General features: G+C 44.5%; 2 protein-coding genes across 12 annotated transcripts in view; one reads left to right on the top strand and one right to left on the bottom strand.

The window, feature by feature from the left end:
- The first annotated feature begins 149 nt into the window (after positions 1 to 149).
- dync2i2 (dynein 2 intermediate chain 2) lies at positions 150 to 4,530 on the top strand. Of its 2 annotated transcripts, none has more exons than XM_029648057.2 (9): positions 150 to 543; positions 1,044 to 1,326; positions 1,612 to 1,721; positions 1,817 to 1,974; positions 2,094 to 2,203; positions 2,575 to 2,742; positions 2,936 to 3,168; positions 3,635 to 3,792; positions 4,057 to 4,530. In XM_029648057.2, the coding sequence occupies exons 1-9, from the start codon at positions 476 to 478 to the stop codon at positions 4,293 to 4,295; spliced, it is 1,527 nt and encodes a 508-aa protein (XP_029503917.1). In that variant the 5' UTR covers positions 150 to 475; the 3' UTR covers positions 4,296 to 4,530. The 2 variants fall into 2 exon arrangements, with proteins under 2 accessions (XP_029503917.1, XP_029503925.1); XM_029648065.2 differs by having other exon boundaries at positions 154 to 543; positions 1,066 to 1,326.
- Positions 4,531 to 20,110, bottom strand: part of LOC115119221 (spectrin alpha chain, non-erythrocytic 1) — a 55,800-nt gene continuing 40,220 nt past the window's right edge. For 5 of the 10 annotated variants that reach the window (XM_029648017.2, XM_029647987.1, XM_065017268.1 and 2 more), the window contains 19 exons: positions 19,415 to 19,546; positions 15,895 to 16,032; positions 15,410 to 15,514; positions 14,927 to 15,135; positions 14,568 to 14,810; positions 12,810 to 13,041; positions 12,435 to 12,594; positions 12,235 to 12,311; positions 11,914 to 12,123; positions 11,422 to 11,718; positions 11,020 to 11,132; positions 10,174 to 10,191; positions 9,468 to 9,530; positions 8,517 to 8,571; positions 6,268 to 6,464; positions 6,134 to 6,187; positions 5,450 to 5,596; positions 5,119 to 5,266; positions 4,531 to 4,927 (listed from right to left, as the gene is read on the bottom strand). In XM_029648017.2, coding sequence (XP_029503877.1) covers positions 4,802 to 4,927; positions 5,119 to 5,266; positions 5,450 to 5,596; positions 6,134 to 6,187; positions 6,268 to 6,464; positions 8,517 to 8,571; positions 9,468 to 9,530; positions 10,174 to 10,191; positions 11,020 to 11,132; positions 11,422 to 11,718; positions 11,914 to 12,123; positions 12,235 to 12,311; positions 12,435 to 12,594; positions 12,810 to 13,041; positions 14,568 to 14,810; positions 14,927 to 15,135; positions 15,410 to 15,514; positions 15,895 to 16,032; positions 19,415 to 19,546 — 2,724 coding nt within the window. In that variant the 3' untranslated portion in view covers positions 4,531 to 4,801. The remainder of the gene's footprint in view (positions 4,928 to 5,118; positions 5,267 to 5,449; positions 5,597 to 6,133; positions 6,188 to 6,267; positions 6,465 to 8,516; positions 8,572 to 9,467; positions 9,531 to 10,173; positions 10,192 to 11,019; positions 11,133 to 11,421; positions 11,719 to 11,913; positions 12,124 to 12,234; positions 12,312 to 12,434; positions 12,595 to 12,809; positions 13,042 to 14,567; positions 14,811 to 14,926; positions 15,136 to 15,409; positions 15,515 to 15,894; positions 16,033 to 19,414; positions 19,547 to 20,110) is intronic. The other 5 variants (XM_065017271.1, XM_065017272.1, XM_065017274.1 and 2 more) reach the window with 2 other exon arrangements.

Here is a 20,110-nt window from a genome sequence, read left to right as displayed (position 1 = left end):
ATGCATTCTGTATATTTCAAATAAAACATGCCCTTCCCCTGCTTGGCAGGCTAGAATTCTACCACAAATGCTTGAGAAATAGTGTGCCCCTGTTGACATTCTTGCACCAGGTTAGACCTAGCCTGCGTGGCACTCTTTGTCACCCATTTGTAATACCAAACAAGTTATTGCTTTCACCAATCAGATCACCGATTACTTCAAGGCAAGGAAGAAGGGTGGGTGCATTGTAAAAGTATTCCAACGGCCAAAATGACGACCCCGGACCAATGAGAGGGGAATGCGCTTGGTGCTTAGAAAAAAACGGATTGGTGTTTCCAAGGAAGCAGCGGTAAACGGAAGTAAATCCATCTCTAAACATGTCTGTTTGTGTTGAATAGACACAATTAAGTTCACTATGTAAATCCGTATGGGGATATTATTAATGTGCTACTAGCTAGACAGGTACGTCTATGAGGCACAGTAGTCATGTTCACGGATGAAACGTTGGATGCCTTGGGCGTTGAGTCGCTGTGGAGGAAATCGCAACAGTTCGCACAGGAATCGGTATGTTCTGTTGACAACCTAGTTAGCTAGCATCAGAGGTTTGCTATGGCATGTTAGCTGATTTTTTTATTTAGCTAGCTAACGATTTCGTGTACGTTTACTTACCTGGCCATATATGACAAGGCTATAGGCCCTGAAAAGATCAGACACATGAATACTACCAGTGTCGAATATTGCTAAAGCTCCTGAATCTGCCAATCAAGCCTTCTTTTAGCTAGCCAAAATATTTAGCTAGTTAGCGATGATGGTCTGGATCAACAGTCGACACATCCTGATCAGTGTTGGTGGTGGGCTGACCACGTGCATTGTCCAACGTGTCATTTTCAGCGTTGTTGTGAAGCCCAACACATTTCTAAACATACTAGTAGCTAGTTGAATAATGACAAGGTACACAAAAGTGGGGTTCTCATCAACAGTGTGTGGAATTACTGGCACACAATCATCAAGCCAGTTATGGGCATGTTTTAACATGTTATATAGGCCTAATATAATCCAAGTAGGCTATGTCTGTTGGCTTTTCAGAGAGGTTGTCAAACCCGGCCCGTACATACAGCTGAGGCTGAAATACAGCCCCTGCTTAATGCAGATAATGGCACCCAGACGGATCCACAAGACCACCTCATATACCAACTCCCCCCTAAAAGTGAGCTCCGACCAGAGTTTCCCGGGCTGAGGGACTTCCTGCATCGAGTGGAGGACATGGTTGTCAAGGAGTTGGCCAGCAACGCCAAGAGTCATGCGTTTGATGGGTTCGATGTGAATTGGGAGGATCAGAACGAAACGGTGAGAATAGTATAAGTAACACACTAACAAAATGTGCAATATCTCAGTGTGCATTATTTCCATGTAAAAAAAAAACGATTTAAAAAAACGATTTTTATTTAATAAATATTTTCTTAACTCTTTATTAAAACTGCCATGTTGGTTAACGGCTTGTAAGTAAGCATTTTACGGTAAGGTGTTCTATTCAGCGCATATGACAAATCAAATTGTATTTGATATTGGACAATTTTTTTGTGTGCATTTCCCCCTGTTGAATTGTCAATTCTAAAATGTGTTTATGTGTAGGTTTCATGCATACATTGTCTCCAGCACCCCAGTGCCCAGGAGAAGGGTCTTCAAGTTACCAGCATATCCTGGAGTTGCACAGGTTCAGTAATCGCCTGCGCCTTCGGTCGGTATGTTCAAACTTCACATTCATTTTCCATCATGTTTGCCAACATCGTTGTTGTATAGCCAGAACTTGAGGTGAACAGTGATCTATCTGTCTCAGTGTTGATGACGGAGACTGGAGCACAGAGAAGTCCTGTGTGTGCACTTGGAACCTGGACCGCAGAGGCCTGAACCCCAAACGACCAGACATGGTCATAGATGTGGCCAGGCCAGTCATGTCTCTGTCCTTCCACCCCTCTCAACCCTCTCTCATAGCTGGTATGCACTTCCATATAGCTTCTGCCAGTGGTTTGATCACCAACTGATCTTAGTACATAAATACAACTGTCCTGTGTAGCTCAATCCTTACTTCTCTCACCATCTACCCAACGCCACAGGGGGTCTTTACAGTGGAGAGGTAGTGGTCTGGGACACAAACAGGACACAGGACCTAATTTTGGCGCAGACAGGAATGTCGACCGACACTCACCGAGAGCCAATCTACCAGGTATAGATACTTCATACTGCCTCCTATTGCACTAAAATACACCTTCATTCAGGAGGACACGTTAACTGATGGTAAATGCTTTATCTTGTATTGGTTATTCTCATGGTGTAATTTGTACACAGTCCCTATGTACTGTAGGTCCCTTGTATATTACTAATAAACCACATGAATATCACATAGTGGTGAGAATCTTTATGGGATGATGACAGTAAGATTTTTCATAGCAGGGTTGTGTTCATTAGGCACCAAACAGAAGACAGGGGATTGAAATTGAAATTGAGGGACAACCTGGACTTGTCCAATAAGAAACACACTTTTTCAGTTGCAAGTTGTAATAAACATGACAGAGGTCTGAACAAGTGTGTTTTCAGGTAGCCTGGGTCCCTGGACCAAGGCGAGGGGAGATGTTGGTGCTGAGTGCTGGTTCTGGGGGCAGGGTGCTGCTGTGGACAGTGGACTCAGACGACGGGAGGCTGGTGCTCAGTGCCGGCTTTGCCCTCATCAGACAGCAGGTGCCTCACAACAGTGCACTGAGCAAGGTGAGACTCGGGATACAGGGGCCAACGTGGTGATTTACAGACCTTGAAAATGTATTTTGATTTTACAAGAAAATATGATTGTGTTAACAAAATTGTCTGAAACAGATATTTATCTATAGAGATTTTCTTAAACCTTCAAAAAAACTCTCCTTCTGATGTTGTTCTTGTAATGGTACCTGCCTGCCTGCTACAGAACAGAGGGAGCAGCAATGTGGGGGTCACCTCCCTGGCCCTGTCCCCCTGGGACTTGGACACATTCCTGGTGGGCTCCGAAAGCGGTCTGGTCCTTAAGTGCTCTTTCTCAGCCCAGACGCTGGCGGCAGCCCCTCCTGATGGAGAGAGTGTGACTCTGCGTGCCCCAGCCCAGTTCTCCTTCAGCCCCCGAGGAGGCCCTGTCCACTCCTTGCACTGCTCCCCTTTCCACAGGTGAGAGAGACATGGGTGGGAAGATCAATTGCATACTTCTCACATCCCTTTGAATGAGAAAGCCAGAGGTCCCTCCCCTATGACCTCCAATGGGTTTTGAGAAAGAGATGACACGAGGAGTGGAAATGAAATCTTCCCCATGGTTCAGGTCAGGCCTGAAGGTGGTTTTAGTGAGAAATTAACCAGACAATGCTTGAGACTATGGTTTAAGAAAAATAAGAGAATTGAACATGTTTTATTCGGAACTGTCATTATACTGTGTTTTGATTCCAAAATGAACCAGTGATATTCATGTTTACCGATTTGTTAAACAGTTTGCCCTGTTCCTATAGTACATTTGGAAGCATGTAGCTAACTTGCATCTCGCAATAAGTTTTGAACTCTACAGCTGTAAAATGCTTTATAGTACCATATTCTGTCAATGAATCAAAGTTATGATCTAGTTGTCTCCCATTTCGTGTCTAAGGAACCTGTTTGTCAGTGTGGGGACCGACGGCCTGGCCCATCTTCACTCTCTGCTGCAGCCCGATCCGCTGCTCTCACTGCGGGTGTCCGACTCATATGTGTTTGGGGTACGCTGGTCACCAACAAGGCCCCTCCTCTTTGCTGCAGCCACAGGACAAGGTATGCTCTATTTCAGCTCATTCTCAATTGGTTCACAGAACTTCACTATAAATGGTGTGACTTGAGCCAGAGTTAATATATTGAAAATCATTAAGGCCCCCCCATTCAGACTTACGATAAGTCCATATCAAGTCTGAAACAGTCCCTAACCGCTAAAAACAATGGCACATCTTGATGTAAAGTTAACTCACCAGTTCATCAATTAACCTTTAGTTTTTCACTAAACAGCCAAGTTTAAAAGCCCATAACCTTCTCTCTTCCCAGGTCTGGTGCAGATATTTGATCTGGGCAGGAAGTCCCTGAGACCAGCAGCCACCCTAGACCAGCTGACGGGTGGCCAACCAGTCTACTGCCTGGAGTTCAACCCCAGACGGAAAGAACTCCTAGCGGTGGGCAACGCTGACGGCACCGTCAACATCTGGCACCTGAGCACGGAGCTGACGGAACAGGGGCCCCGAGAGACTGCCAAGCTGGAGCAACTAGCTAATGAGGTGGCAGAGTGAGTCGAGGCAGGAAGGAGAGGGCCAATGAAATTACAGAATAACAGGGTCGTCTCCGTGCAAGGTTGCTGGCATATCTGTGGATGTATATAGGTAGAAGAACGTGGGTTTTTGTGCCATATTATTTTAGATGGATTTGTTATCGTGAAACATCAAATATTACTCAGTAGGTACTGAACTGGTTATTAAGACTTTTTTTAGTGTGTTCTGAAAACATGTAATAAAGGCACAGAAAACATTTCCAGTTCTAACCAGTAGCGTTTATTAAAGCACACCGCAGTCCTTATTGTGATGTTACAGCATACCATATCTATAGGTTCTTAAATCCAGCGAAAGCACTAAAACAGCTAAAACATTCAAATGCAAACACTAGGCTATTGACAGTGAAGCACAAAGAGTGAGATATATATAGGTACTGATAACTATGGAGTATTCTAGTGTCAGAATCATGCAGTTTCAGCATGTGTGCGTGACAAACGCATCCCGATTGGTCACTGGCAGGCAAGGGATCAGTTGACAAAAAGTGAGCGGGTGAATTCGACAAAGTCGAAGGCCGAGGGCATTTCCCGGCCCTTGCTGTCTAGGTAGGGCTTCATGTGCGAGATGCAGTAGTCTGCCTGTTCCTTGGACAGATTCTGAATGAAGAGGAGAAGAGATGGTCAGGTATGAGGTTTTAACCTTAAGTTTTGCTAAGTTATTTAAGAGATATAAATGCGCAACTTATGGCTGAAGCTCATACTCAAATGCTGGTACTATTTAATACTCATTTCTATAAGCACTATGACAGAGCCAGAAAGTGAAGGAGGGAAGACCGAACTGTAAGTACCTGGTAGAGCTCCTCCTTGGTAACGTAGGGCTTGGCATCGACGCTGAGGGCTCGGAAGGCGCTCTCAATCTCCTCGCTGGACTTGACGTTCTCTGTCTCGCGGCTGATCATGAAGGCCATGTACTCCTGCAAGGACACGTTGCCATCCCTGGAAAACACTAAATTAAATCAGTTACCCATAATAAAGCAAAAAACTCAAGAATAGAAGAAAATTAGGCAACAAGACACACCCATTCTGAATAAAATCATATTCTTGTGAATGTTGGCTTTGCTCAAACTACTGATCGAAAACCCCAAGTAGAGATGAGTGAGAAGAGCTGGGGTTGCTGACCTGTTGGGGTCGACAGTGTCGAGGATGGACTCAAACTCTGGGTCTGGCTCTCCCTCCTCCACCATGGGCAGGTCGTAACCCAGTGAGCGCAGACACGACTTGAACTCCTGGTGGTTCAGACGGCCAGACTTCTCTTTGTCAAAGTGCCTGGGAGCAAAGAGAACATGGCTGAGATTATTGTTTCTTTACTTTAAGCAACTACTTGGCATGACTAAAAGCTATGGTGAAAATGGCCGCCACTCAGTTGAACACCATGTTAAAATGGCCGCCGCTCACTTCAACATCGTGTTAAAATGGCCGCCGCTCACTTCAACACCGTGTTAAAATGGCCGCCGCTCACTTCAACACAGTGTTAAAATGGCCGCCGCTCACTTGAACATCGTGTTAAAATGGCCGCCGCTCACTTGAACATCGTGTTAAAATGGCCACCGCTCACTTGACCATCGTGGTAAAATGGCCGCCGCTCACTTGACCATCGTGGTAAAATGGCCGCCGCTCACTTGAACAGTGTTAAAATGGCCACCGCTCACTTGAACATCGTTAAAATGGCCGCCACTCACTTGAACATCGTTAAAATGGCCGCCACTCACTTGAACGTCGTAATAAAATAGCCGCCACTCACTTGAACATCGTATTAAAATAGCCGCCACTCACTTGAACGTCGTTAAAATGGCCGCCACTCACTTGAACATCATGCTGAACTCCTTCAGGGCATCCTCTGTCACTCCAGTGGTGTTCCTATGGTGGAAGAGAGATTCGACAGGATTAGGAAATATGTTCACTGCTTGTGAGGTACTGTATGTGTGTGTCTCTCTGACCTGGCCTGGATCTGCTGCTCCAGGTTGTGCTGCATCCTCATGCCCAGTTGGTCTAGCTGGTCCCACTGCTGGGCCAGGCCCACCGTGCTGTGTTCTGTGTACTTGTTGTCCAGGATCAGAGCCTCCTCCATGGCCGCGCCCAGGTCCTCAATCTTCTTCAGCTGGCTACGCATTGCCCGGATCTCCTGGTGCTTGCGCTACAGACAGAGTGGCACACAGAAGGGTGAGGGTATGCAATTACAAAAGTAGTCAATACAGCTGAAATATAATTGGTACTTGCTGTGTATATCAAATCAAATGTTATTTGTCACATGTGCCGAATACAACAGGTGTAGACCTTAGAGTGAAATGCTTGCTTACAAGCCCTTAACCAACAATGCAGTTAAGAAAATATCTATTAAAAAAAAAGAAATAAGAAGAGTCAATGTCAATGTGCGGGGGCACCGGTGTCGATGTAATATGTACATGTAGGTAGAGTTATTAAAGTGACTATGCATAGATAAGAGTAGCAGCAGTGTTGTGGGGGGGAAATGCAAATAGTCTGTGTAGCCATTTGATTAGCTGTTCGGGAGTCTTATGGCTTGGGGGTAGGGACCTAGACTTGGCGCTCCGGTACTGCTTGCTGTGCGGTAGCAGAGAGAACAGTCTATGACTAGGGTGGCTGGAGTCTTTGACCATTTTTAGGGCCTTCCTCAGACACCGCCTGTTATTGCGGTCTTGGATGGCAGAAAGCTTGGCTCCAGTGATGTACTGGGCAATACGCACTACCCTCTGTAGTGCCTTGCGGTCGGAGGCCGAGCAGTTGCCATACCAAGCAGTGATGCAACCAGTCAGGATGCTCTCAATGGTGCAGCTGTAAAAACCTTTTGAGGATCTGAGGACTCATGCCAAATCTTTCCAGTCTCCTGAGGGGGAATAGATTTTATCGTGCCCTCTTCATGACTGTCTTGGTGTGCTTGGACCATGTTAGTTTGTTGATGTGGACGTCAAGGAACTTGAAGCTCTCAACCTGCTCCACTACAGTCCCATTGATGAGTATGGGGGCGTGCTCGGTCCTCCTTTTCCTGTAGTCCACAATCATCGGTTTTGTCTTGATCACGTTGAGGGAGGTTGTTGTCCTTGCACCACACGGTCAGGTCTCTGACCACCTCCCTATAGGCTGGCTCATCATTGTCTGTGATCAGGCCTACCACTGTTGTGTCATCAGCAAACTTAATGGTGTTGGAGTTGTGCCTGGCCGTGCAGTCAAGAGTGAACAGGGAGTACAGGAGGGGGCTGAGCACGCACCTGAGGGGCCCCTGTGTTGAGGATCAGTGTGGCAGATGTGTTGTTACCTACTCTTACCACCTGGGGGCAGCCCATCAGGAAGTCCAGGAACCAGTTGCAGAGGGAGGTATTTAGTCCCAGGGTCCTTAGCTTAATGATGAGCTTTGAAGGTACTATGGTGTTGAACGCTGAGCTGTAGTCAATGAACCGCATTCTCATGTAGGTGTTCCTTTTGTCCAGGTGTGAAAGAGCAGTGTGGAGTGCAATAGAGATTGCAACATCTGAGGATCTGTTGGTGCGGTATACAAATTGGAGTGGGTCTAGGGTTTCTGAGATAATGGTGTTGATGTGAGCCATGACCAGCCTTTCAAAGCATTTCATGGCTATAGACGTGCTACGGTTCGGTAGTCATTTAGAGAGGTTACCTTAGTGTTCTTGGGCACAGGGACTATGGTGGTCTGCTTGAAACATGCTGGTATTACAGACTTGGACAGGGAGAAGTTGAAAATGTTAGTGAAGACACTTGCCAGTTGGTCAGCGCATGCTCGTAGTACACGTCCTGGTAATCCGTCTGGCTCTGCGGCCTTGTGAATGTTGACCTGTGTATTTTATTCCTCCTGATATTATTTTAAATTAGTATAATTTTTTTAAATTCTGCATTATTTGGAAGGGCCCGTAAAGAAACCATTTCACGGTGAAGTCTACACCCGTTGTATTTGTTGCATGTGACAAATACATTTTTATTTGATTTGAAATAGCCAAGATTGTCTCCTCAGGTCCCCCTCCCCATACGTTTCAAATGTTTATTTTAACCCTAAACTGGCACACCTGATTCTATTAGTCAACTAATCACGAAGCCTTTGACTAACTCAATCAGGGGTGCTAGTTTAGGGTTAAAAAAAATGTAAAACAGCTGGTGGGGCCTGAGGAGAGGGTTGTGAAACCCTGGTCTATAGCATAAATGATGAGGGATTCTTTCTTACCTTGGTTGCCTCAAGTTGTGATTCCAAGGTTCCGGATTCTTCTACCATGCAGGACCTAGATGCATACACACAAGTGTCAGGGGAGAGGATCTTGAAAAGATGATCAAATATTGGGATAGACAACATGCCACAGTCAGTCACACCCGCACACAGTCTCAGAGTCTGCACCCACACCCATCTACTTGTAGGACCCCTTAGATCCAACCATTCCTACCGTGAAATTCATTTTCATTTTGATAAGATCCATTTCATATATTTGAATATACTAGAGGTGTGTCAAGAGATTCTAAACAAATCTTGAAATGCACGAATTGAAATCCAACCAATGATTTTTTTTGTAAAGAAGCAAAGTAAAGATTTTTCTGAAACCTCAATATTTTTGGGAATATTTCAGGGAACATTTGGTGAATAAAAAAAGGGGAAACAGAAGTACAAAACACACAAAAAGAACTTTCCATCACTCAAAATGTTCAGAGCAACACCACCCTCCCAATGCATGCCAAAGAAGTAAACGCATAGCCATGGTAACCTATACCATGCAAGGTTAGGACTACTGTGTAAAGGGCAGGAAACTGCATTTTAACCCTGAATCAGTTGTGAATTATTAACACTTTCAACAAAAAAATATAGAAATTTCTAGTAGTGTCCACCCCTAAATTTGGTGAAAGAAATATCCCCAAAAGATGAAAGTGAAGACTTTTCACTCCTTTAAAACAGTGCTCAATGTTGCCAGACTCAAAAAGAGTATCCAGACCAATCATGAGGTTGATCTTAGTTTCAGGAAGCTACATTGGGGTGATGTTAGTAGAGATGTAACTGAGCAAACCGATCTCAAATGGTGGATTTTAGAAGTGTATGAAGACACGCAACCCAGAGGGCGTGATGGAAGTAGTGAAGGAAAGGCGAGTGAGGGATATATGGAATGTAAAACCATGAGAAAAAGGAAAAGACCTTCCGGAAAGATCATCACCGACTTCATATTGAATGACACGGACAACCCGTCGATAAGCTATGCTATTTAGAAAGGGAGGGAGGGAAGGATGAAAATAAAGTAAATACCAACAGAAAGAGGGAAATTAGAGACAAACAAAAGGGAAATTATACAACAAAAACTGTCAAAAGGGGGGGAAAAAAGCTTACAGAAACACAGTAATAATACACAATACAACTTGGATTCCCTTGAACATAGTGATACCTGGTCCAGTTTTACCTTTATTTGACAGATACCTACCTACCGGGTGGTTCTATGTTATGCAACATCTTGCCATCGACCTGACAACAATGTCCCCCCCACCGACCTTGGTCCAAAACAATGTCACTCCAATCAACCCTCATTGATTTGACCCCATTCACACAGTCAGACACACAAACACAGTAGGGCAGTATCGTAACATTTCAATGACAATAAAGAAAAGACGAAGCAGACTAAACTCTTTGGTCCCATAACCTGCTGTATGTAAAATGTGTGCTATATCTTGGATAATAAATAAATGTGACTCTGAATAACAAACATAATGATGCTTGTTTCCAACATTAGGGATGTTATCCTAAAATTAAATCCGCTTTGTGTTTTCTTCCCTTGCCATGATACTAATGAGTATCGTGATACTAGTATCGTCCCAGCCCCAACTGAGACATAGTAAAATGTGATATTAACCCATCCAGAAGATATGTCCTGATTAGCAAAGTTATCCAAGCATCAGCGAGGTAGCAGCAAGAGAGACGGAGAGGAAAGGGTGGGGGGGTGGGATGAGAAAAGAGAGAGAAAGAGACAACGGTTAGAAATACTAGGCAGGGACAAAATGGTCACTCCATCATCCCCCTAAACAAACATATACAGACACAGGCACAGAAATAGTGGGAGCACAGGAGCATCTGCAGTATGATCCCATTTTCATTTCTAAATGTTCACAGACCACTTTTGCGGTTGTGTAAAAGTCATATCAGCGCTCCCCCACCCACCCCCCAAAATCTACAGAATATATGATACACTAAGAATGCGTTGCCTGGGGCCAATTCAGTGAGGAGCAACATTCAGAGCATTGCAGATATAAATGCAAGGTGTAGAATAGAGAAACTGTAAAGAATCATGTCAGTTTCATATAACAAACATTTATCTGCCCACACTTCACATTGCGCTCCGATGAATAGCAGCTTCCTGTTCTCTATGGCTGAGAACATGGTGGCAGAGAGACAGGAGGCAGATTTCTGAGCAGCAGGCACTTTTAAATTCCAGGTAGCTCCATTGATTTATCATTGTTGAAAGAGAATCTAAAGAATGATGCATGCAACATTTAAAGACATCTCAATGCTATTCATGCAGGTGACGTTATTCAATGAACTTAAACTACATTCTTTAAACAGCCACAAGGCCTTGGAAATGTCCCCATTCTATTCCTATAAATTGTATTCGATTCCTATCTATTAAATTGCCAAAAGGAATATTGATTAAGGGAGTTCTGTGAGTGCACTGTCTTCCTTGCACAACAGATCCAGGCCCTACCTGGTCTCCTGCAGCCACTGGTGGAATGCATTGGCGTGCTGCGCAAACTCCTGCCGCAGCTTGTCATTCTCCTCCTGCCTCCTCTGCTCCTTCTGCAGCTCCAGCTCTCGTTCCTATACAGACAGAGAGGGATGGAGATGTATGTATGAAGTGCTTTCCAGACATGATGCAGACCAAGACATCGGCCCCCAGAGGCCCTCATTGGTTCTGGACATAAGTAGAGCATTACAGTGGGGAATAGGACAACATTTGAGATGTGCATGTCCTCCTCACCAAGCCTGCTCCTCAGATACATTAGTGCTGTGTAGCCAATTCATATGGTCGTTGTCATGCCAATTGGTTAGTAATACAGCACAAACAAATCTGGGACCATGCTACCTCCCCCCTCTTCTCCCTTCTAACCTTGATGATCTTCTGCAGGTTCCTCCAGGTCTCTTCCAGGGCCTCCATGGTGAACCAGGTGTAGGGGTTGGACACCACCTGGTAGCTCTTGATCTGCCGGTCCAGCTCGGCCAGCTGGTTGAAGTCGGCCTGAGCCGAGCTCAGCGATGAGCGGAAGGCCTCGTGGGCGTCGCGCAGCGCCCGGATCTCCTCCAGCGAGTTGCAGCGCACCGGATCTGTCAAGTCCTCCTCAGCATTCTCAAACCAGCTGTTGAAGGCCGACGCCTTCTTGGCAAAGGTCAGGAACAGGTCTTCCACCTGGAGACAGAAGCAAGATGGAATCGATGGAGGTAAGAGGTCCACATCCACTAAGGTTTTTGACTTCGTAGGTGAAGGATAGTCTGATATTCCTGTTCAAAATATGATCAACAATGATGATATCTATGAACAGTAGTCATGATATCCTCATCGTAAGCTAAATGACAATTATCCGTCATCATAGTCTTTACATACCTTCCTGAAGTGCTCCTGGGCCTCCAGCAGTTTCTTCTTGCGGGCCTGCGAGTTGTCGAGAAGCTGGTTCCAGCGCTTCATGAGGGCAGCGTGGCGCGTCTCGATGGCCTTGGACTGGACGTGCTTGGCCGCCAGCAGCTGGTCCTTGAGGGCTGTGATGTTGGTGATACCCTCCTGCTGGAAGGCCTGCAGCCCTGCGTCAAACGTCTCCTGTGGACCCGAAGGGGGAACATGAGGCATAGGAGAACGTGTCTAGCTTTCTTGCACAAAATGGCTGCCGTAGCATCACTCATTTGGGAGCTACATATTGCTACACAGTACCTGCTTAGTGAGCAAGGTCTGCACAGAGGAGAGATCTCGTCCGTACTCATCCGTCTTCAGGCTGTTCTCCTTCTCACCTGAACAAACAACCAGACAGTATAAATTCAGTGCTACACTTAAAAATTAAACAATGCTCATCTCACCAGAGAATGTTGAAACCTCCTCCCCTAAACCTTCCATTCTCAGGTCTCAAACCGTACCGATCCAGGACTCCACCACGTCAGCCTTCCAGTTGAACTGCAAGAAGGCAGAGTTCTCATCCAGCTTGGCTTTTCTCATGGCAGCGGCCCTCTCCAGCTCAGACACCTTGCCCCGCAGGGACGCCATCTTGGCTGAGATGCTGTCCACGTGGTGGTTGTTCTAATGGAGGGATGGACAAAAGCAAAATATGCATTTAACTCTGTGGGTGAACTGACAACAGCCAAGGTAAGTGGAAAATCATTGTAAAAGTTGATTTTTTAAATTTTGTGTGTGAACTATTGCTTAAACACTATTTCAGCTGGTACCGTATGAAGAGACGGAAAGGCTATTAATTTTATAATTTTCTATACGACAACAGTATTGTCAGTGTTTACCTTCTTGATGAGCTCGTCTCCGTTGGAACACACGTCATTCACTCTGTCCCTGTGCACAGAGAAGTCAGTCTCAAACGCCTCATGCTTCTTCAACAGGCCCTGCACAGCAGCCAGGGTATCCCCGTAGTCTTCACTTCCCACCAGGTTCAGCTTCTCGTTAATCCAGGCTTCCTCCTCTTCAACATTCGCAACAAACTGCTGGTACTCCAGCGACTCCTCCAGCCTCTGTCCCCTGATCACACACACAGAGGCACACACAGATTAACTTCTTATGGCTGGGGGGCAGTATTGAGAAGCTTGGATGAATAAGGTGCCCAGAGTAAACTGCCTGCTACTCAGGCCCAGAAGCTAAGATATGCATATTATTAGTATATTTGGATAGAAAACACTCTGAAGTTTCTAAAACTGTTTGAATGATGTCTATGAGTATAACAGAACTCATATGGCAGGAAAAACCCTGAGAAAAAATCCAACCAGGAAGTGGGAAATCTGAGGTTTGTAAGTTAAAGTCGTTGCCTATCCTGTGTAAAATTTGGCTTCCACTAGATGTCAAGTCTTTAGAACCTTGTTTCAGGCTTCTACTGTGAAGGAGGAGAGAATAAGAGCTGATTGAGTAAGAGGTCTGGCAGAGTGCCATGAGCTCAGTCTCGCGTGCGCCCATGAGAGTTAGCTGCGTTCCATTACATTTCTAAAGACAAACGGAATTCTCCGGTTGGAACATTATTGAAGATTTATGTTAAAAACATCCTAAAGATTGATTCTATACATCGTTTGACATGTTTCTACGAACTGTAATGGATTTTTTAAAACTTTTAGTCTGGCCTGTGCTTCGTGAATTTGGATTTGTGAACTAAACGCGCAAACAAAAAGGAGGTATTTGGACATAAATAATGGACTTCATCGAACAAAACAAACATTTATTGTGGAACTGGGATTCCTGGGAGTGCATTCTGATGAAGATCATCAAAGGTAAGTGAATATTTCTGACTTCTGCTGACTCCACAACATGGTGGGTATCTGTATGGCTTGTTTTGGTCTCTGAGCGCTGTACTCAGATTATTGCATGGTGTGCTTTTTCGAAATCTGACACAGCGGTTGCATTAAGGAGAAGTTTATCTAATGTTCCATGCATAACACTTGTATCTTTTATCAATGTTTATTATGAGTATTTCAGTAAATTGATGTGGCTCTCTGCCAAATCACCGGATGTTTTGGAATCAAAACATTACTGAACATAAAGCGCCAAAGTAAACTGAGATTTTTGGATATAATACGAACTTTATCGAACAAAAACATACATGTATTGTGTAACATGAAGTCCTATGATGAAGATCATCAAAGGTTAGTGATTCATTTTATCTCTATTTCTGCTTTTTGTGACTCCTCTCTTTGGCTGGAAAAATGGCTGTTTTTCTGTGACTAGGTGCTGACCGAACATAATCGCATGGTATCCTTTCGTCGTAAAGCCTTTCTGAAATCGGACACTGTGGTGGGATTAACAACAGGTTTATCTTTAAAATAGTGTAAAATACTTGTGTTTGAGGCATTTTAATTATACGATTTCTGTTTGAATTTGGCGCCCTGCACTTTCACTGGCTGTTGTCATTTCAATCCCGTTAACGGCATCTCAGCCGTAAGAAGTTAACACTCAACATCAATAAATGTTTAAGATGTTAATGGCGTTTCATTGCAAAGCAGGCCTGGGAATATGTGTGTGTGTGTCAGAATGTATACGCGTGTCTGTGTTCCTAGTCTAACCTGGCTGCAGCCAGGTCCTTCAACTCCATCCAGTGCTCCTCAAACTGGGCCAGCCTCTGCTCAATCTCATCCTGGCCGATGGTGTTGTCATCGGACAGCTTCTTCCCTGTGTCCTGCACAGACTGGATGGCCGGCTCATGGGCCCCCAACTCAGCCTCCAGCCTCTTGTGTTTCTTCCTCAGATTCTGCACTCCTGTCAAATCACGTCCATAGTCCTCCGAACTCACTAGCAATTTCTTTTCTCTGGATAGAGAACAGAGAGTGAAAGAGAGTGTTAGTAATCACAATGTCTCAACATCGAAAAATCCTCAGATGTCGACTTGCATCCATTCCTCCACAACTCCAGGGGGCGCTCTTACTTGATCCAAGACTCCTCGTCGTCCAGGTCCCTGAAGAACTGGTGCAGGCGGTGCGACTCGTTGAGCTTTGCACGGCGGCCAGTGGCCATGCTCTTGATCTTGGTGAAGCGTCCATTGACGGCGTCGCGCTTGTCCTTAACCTGGGTGGGGTCGAAGGCCGTGCTGGCCGTCAGGCTGTCAGCCTGGCCGTTCAGGTCCTTCAGACGATCCTGTGGACGGACAGAAAGACGTTCAAACTAAAGCACTAGACTGAACTCAGTGGATGCCTTTGTACAAAATCATGCTTCATAGACTTGGAAGTTGTTCAACAGAGGACACTCGGTTTGGTTGCCATCGAAAGCTGAGTCCAAGGCAGCGTCACCTTTCAGCCAGTCAGCATATAAAGGTGTGTAATCTGACAGATCCTTTAGTACATCAAGGCCCCCAGCTGAGCCCAGCATCAATCCAGGTTTGACAGAGATACAGGGACGTTGAATACATTACCTCATGAGCAGAGATGTCGGCTTCCAGAAGCTGATGTTTCTTCAGCAGGTTATTGACAGAGGCCAGGTCTTTGCCATAATCCTCAGAGGCAAGAAGGGCCTCGACCTACAGAGAGAAAACAACAATTATTTTTTCCAAATCTAATCTCAGCCTCTTCTTTTGTTTTTGTTTTCCTACAGCACATGTAGGCTAATGGGTTAACAAGCCAAATCCATTTCAATAAGAAAACTAAATAGCCTGACACAATCTCAGATCCAGAGGTGATGTTGCCTTTTTGGGTGTCTGTCCAGTACTTAATATGTGCAGGTCTCAGATAAATCCTATTGAACATCAAGGTTTTCAGTACAGAATACACAATTTCTCATCACAGATCAAATATCAGCATCTTTAACTTTGAGAATTGTGTGGTGGATGGAGATTTGAATTTAGATGAAAGTAGTCATATTGACATCTAGAAAATATGTTTATTTCTTTCATTATTTTACCTCAGAGAGCCAGAAGTCAAAGTCCTTAATGCCAGTGTTGAAGTTCTGCTGCTTGTTGGCTTCTTTCAGCTTCTGGCTCTTCTCTGCCGACTTGTTCACCAGGAACTGCCACTGCTCGTCCAGAGCACCCAGACGCGACTGGTGAAACACACACCCAGGTTAGATACCCAGCTTTGGAACAATAGATGTTGAATGAGGCAAGAATCGGTTCACATAGCTTGAATGCCATAGGAACAGTTAACATTCTGTTTGCAATGTTAACACCATATTTTTCTCAAAAGCTTTCATCCTTGAAGTGGCATTGTAGAAGTACATTTAAACTCAGTTTTTCACAATTCCTGACATTTAATCCTAGTAAAAATTCCCTGTCTTAGGTCAGTTAGGATCACCACTATTTTAAGAATGTGAAATGTCAGAATAATAGTAGAGCGAATTATTTATTTCAGCTTTAATTTCTTTCATCACATTCCCAGTGGGTCAGAAGTTTACATACTCTCAATTAGTATTTGGTAGCATTGCCTTAATTGTTAACTTGGGACAAACATTTCAAGTAGCCTTCCACAAGCTTCCCACAATAAGTTGGGTGGAATTTGGTCCATTCCTCCTGACAGAGCTGGTGTAACTAAGTCAGGTTTGTAGGCTTCCTTGCTCGCACACGGTTTATCAGTTCTGCCCACAAATTTTCTATAGGATTGAGGTCATGGCTTTGCGATGGCCACTCCAATACCTTTACTTTGTTGTCCTTAAGCCATTTTGCCACAACTTTGGAAGTATGCTTGGGGTCATTGTCCATTTGGAAGACCCATTTGCGACCAAGCTTTAACTTCCTGACTGATGTCTTGATATGTTGCTTCAATACAGTGAGGGAAAAAAGTATTTGATCCCCTGCTGATTTTGTACATTTGCCCACTGACAAAGAAATGGTAGGTTCATTTGAACAATGAGAAAAATCCAGAAAAACGCATGTTATAAATTGATTTGCATTTTAATGAGGGAAATAAGTATGACCCCCTCTCAATCAGAAAGATTTCTGGCTCCCAGGTGGCTTTTATACAGGTAACGAGCTGAGATTAGGAGCACACTCTTAAAGGGAGTGCTCCTAATCTCAGTTTGTTACCTGTATAAAAGACACTTGTCCACAGAAGCAATCAATCAGATTCCAAATTCTCCACCATGGCCAAGACCAAAGAGCTCTCCAAGGATGTCAGGGACAAGATTGTAGACCTACACAAGGCTGGAATGGGCTACAAGACCATCACCAAGCAGCTTGGTCAAAAGGTGACAACAGTTGGTGCGAATATTCGCAAATGAAAGAAACACAAAAGAACTGTCAATCTCCCTCGGCCTGGGGCTCCATGCAAGATCTTACCTCGTGGAGTTGCAATGATCATGAGAACGGTGAGGAATCAGCCCAGAACTACATGGGAGGATCTTGTCAATGATCTCAAGGCAGCTGGGACCATAGTCACCAAGAAAACTATTGGTAACACACTACGCCGTGAAGGACTGAAATCCTGCAGCGCCCGCCAGGTCCCCCTGCTCAAGAAAGTACATATACATGCTCGTCTGAAGTTTACCAATGAACATCTGAATGATTCAGAGGACAACTGGGTGAAAGTGTTGTGGTCAGATGAGACAAATGGAGCTCTTTGGCATCAACTCAACACGCCGTGTTTGGAGGAGGAATGTTGCCTATGACCCCAAGAACACCATCCCCACCGTCAAACATGGAGGTGGGAAAATTATGCTTTGGGGATGTTTTTCTGCTAAGGGGACAGGACAACATCACCGCATCAAAGGGACGATGGATGGGGCCATGTACTGTCAAATCTTGGGTGAGAACCTCCTTCCCTCAGCCAGGGCATTGAAAATGGGTCGTGGATGGGTATTCCAGCATGACAATGACCCAAAACACACGACCAAGGCAACAAGGGAGTGGCTCAAGAAGAAGCACACTAAGGTCCTAGAGTGGCCTAGCCAGTCTCCAGACCTTAATCCCATAGAAAATCTGTGGAGGGAGCTGAAGGTTCGAGTTGCCAAACGTCAGCCTCGAAACCTTAATGACTTGGAGAAGATCTGCAAAGAGGACTGGGACAAAATCCCTCCTGAGATGTGTGCAAACCTGGTGGCCAACTACAAGAAACATCTGACCTCTGATTGCCAACAAGGGTTCTGCCACCAAGTACTAAGTCATGTTTTGCAGAGGGGTCAAATATTTATTTCCCTCATTAAAATGCAAATCAATTTATAACATTTTTGACATGCGTTTTTCTGGATTTTTTAAATGTTATTCTGTATCTCACTGTTCATATAAACCTACAATTAAAATGATAGACTGATCATTTCTTTGTCAGTGGGCAAACGTACAAAATCAGCAGGGGATCAAATACTTTTTCCCCCTCACTGTATATCCACAATTTCCCTTCCTCATGATGCCATCTATTTTGTGAAGCGCACCAGTCCCTCCTGCAGCAAAGCACCCCCACATGATGCTACCACCCCTGTGCTTCATGGGATGGTGTTCTTTGGCTTGCAAGCCTCACCCTTTTTCCTCCAAACATAATGATGGTCATTATGGCCAAACAGTTCTATTTTTGTTTCATCGGACCAGAGGACATTTCTCCAAAAAGTACGATCTTTTTCCCCATGTGCAGTTGCAAACCGTAGTCTGTCTTTTTTATGGCGGTTTTAGAGCAGTGGCTTCTTCCTTGCTGAGTGGCTTTTCAGGTTGTGTCGTAGTAGGACTCATTTTACTGTGGATATGGATACATTTGTATCTGTTTCCTCCAGCATCTTCACAAGATCCTTTGTTGTTGTTCTGGAATTGATTTGCACTTTTCGCACCAAAGTACGTTCATCTCTAGGAGACACAACACGTCTCCTTCCTGAGCGGTATGATGGCTGCCTGGTCCCATGCTGTTTATACTTGCGTATTATTGTTTGTACAGATGAACGTGGTACCTTCAGGCATTTGGAAATTGCTCCCAAGGATGAACCAGACTTGTGGAGGTTTACAATTTGTCTTCTGAGGTCTTGACTGATTTATTTTTTATTTTCCCATGATGTCAAGCAAAGAGGCACTGAGTTTGAAAGTAGGCCTTGAACTACATCCACAGGTACACCTCCAATTGACTCAAATGATGTCAATTAGCCTATCAGAAGCTTCTAAAGCCATGACATCATTTTCTGGAATTTTCCAAGCTGTTTAAAGGCACAGTCAACTTAGTGTATGTAAACTTCTGACCCACTGGAATTGTGATACAGTGAATTATAAGTGAAGTAATCTGTCTGTAAACAATTGTTGGAAAAAATTACTTGTTTCATGCACAAAGTAGATGTCCTAACCGACTTTCCAAAACTTGTTTGTTAACAAGAAATGGAGTGGTTGAAAAATGAATTTTCCAACCTAAGTGTATGTAAACTTCTGACTTCAACTGTATGTAAATATTTTTTGTTATATACTTACAAGTATGAAGTGTATGTATAATAACAAGTATGATTAAAGACAGAGTGTGTGTACCTGAACCGCATCCTCACTGCCGGAGCAGGCCCCTCTATGGATGAGGGCGTTGCCAGTGTCGATAACCCCACGGATGCGGTCTGCGTTGGCATGCAACTCCGCCTCGAAGGCCTGGTGCTTCTGGTGCTTACTCTGAGCTCAGGCAAGGGAAGGGGTGAGAGAGCGGGAGTGAGAACTATGGGAGGGAGTGGGTTGGTGGTGGATGGGTGACATCTCCCTTAGATTGTGTGAAAACACAATCCGGTAGGCTACTTAGAAATAATGTGTTGGTAAGGGTTGATGTACAATTTGAAAATAAGGAGGCTGAGTACATGTATATATATTAGAATGGAACTTTTATAAGTGGCAGTCATTTTTCATGCATGTTTGGAGAGTAAATGTCTCCTAACTTGGGGCTATTGTTGATGGATATATGCACACATATATACACTAAGTCTACATCCAGGAGATAACTGTTGGACAAATCCACACAAAAGGTGAGGTCATCATTTTTTTTTTTAAAGATGTGGTCACAAATGTGAAATTCAGACACCACCAAATGAGGACAGACAATGTGTCGGACTGACTTCTACAAGACAAGAAACACCAAGGTGACAAACACAAAATGGAGTTGGAACAGACCCACAACGGGGCCACGACAAATTTTACTTTTCAAGAGTACCTAGAAGAGGTCAGGGTCTTTTCAAAACTCGTTCC

Source organism: Oncorhynchus nerka, linkage group LG4 (assembly GCF_034236695.1).
Source record: "Oncorhynchus nerka isolate Pitt River linkage group LG4, Oner_Uvic_2.0, whole genome shotgun sequence".
Taxonomy (NCBI): domain Eukaryota; kingdom Metazoa; phylum Chordata; class Actinopteri; order Salmoniformes; family Salmonidae; genus Oncorhynchus; species Oncorhynchus nerka.
Note: the sequence above shows the minus strand (reverse complement) of the source record. Positions and strands in the feature narration are given on the sequence as shown.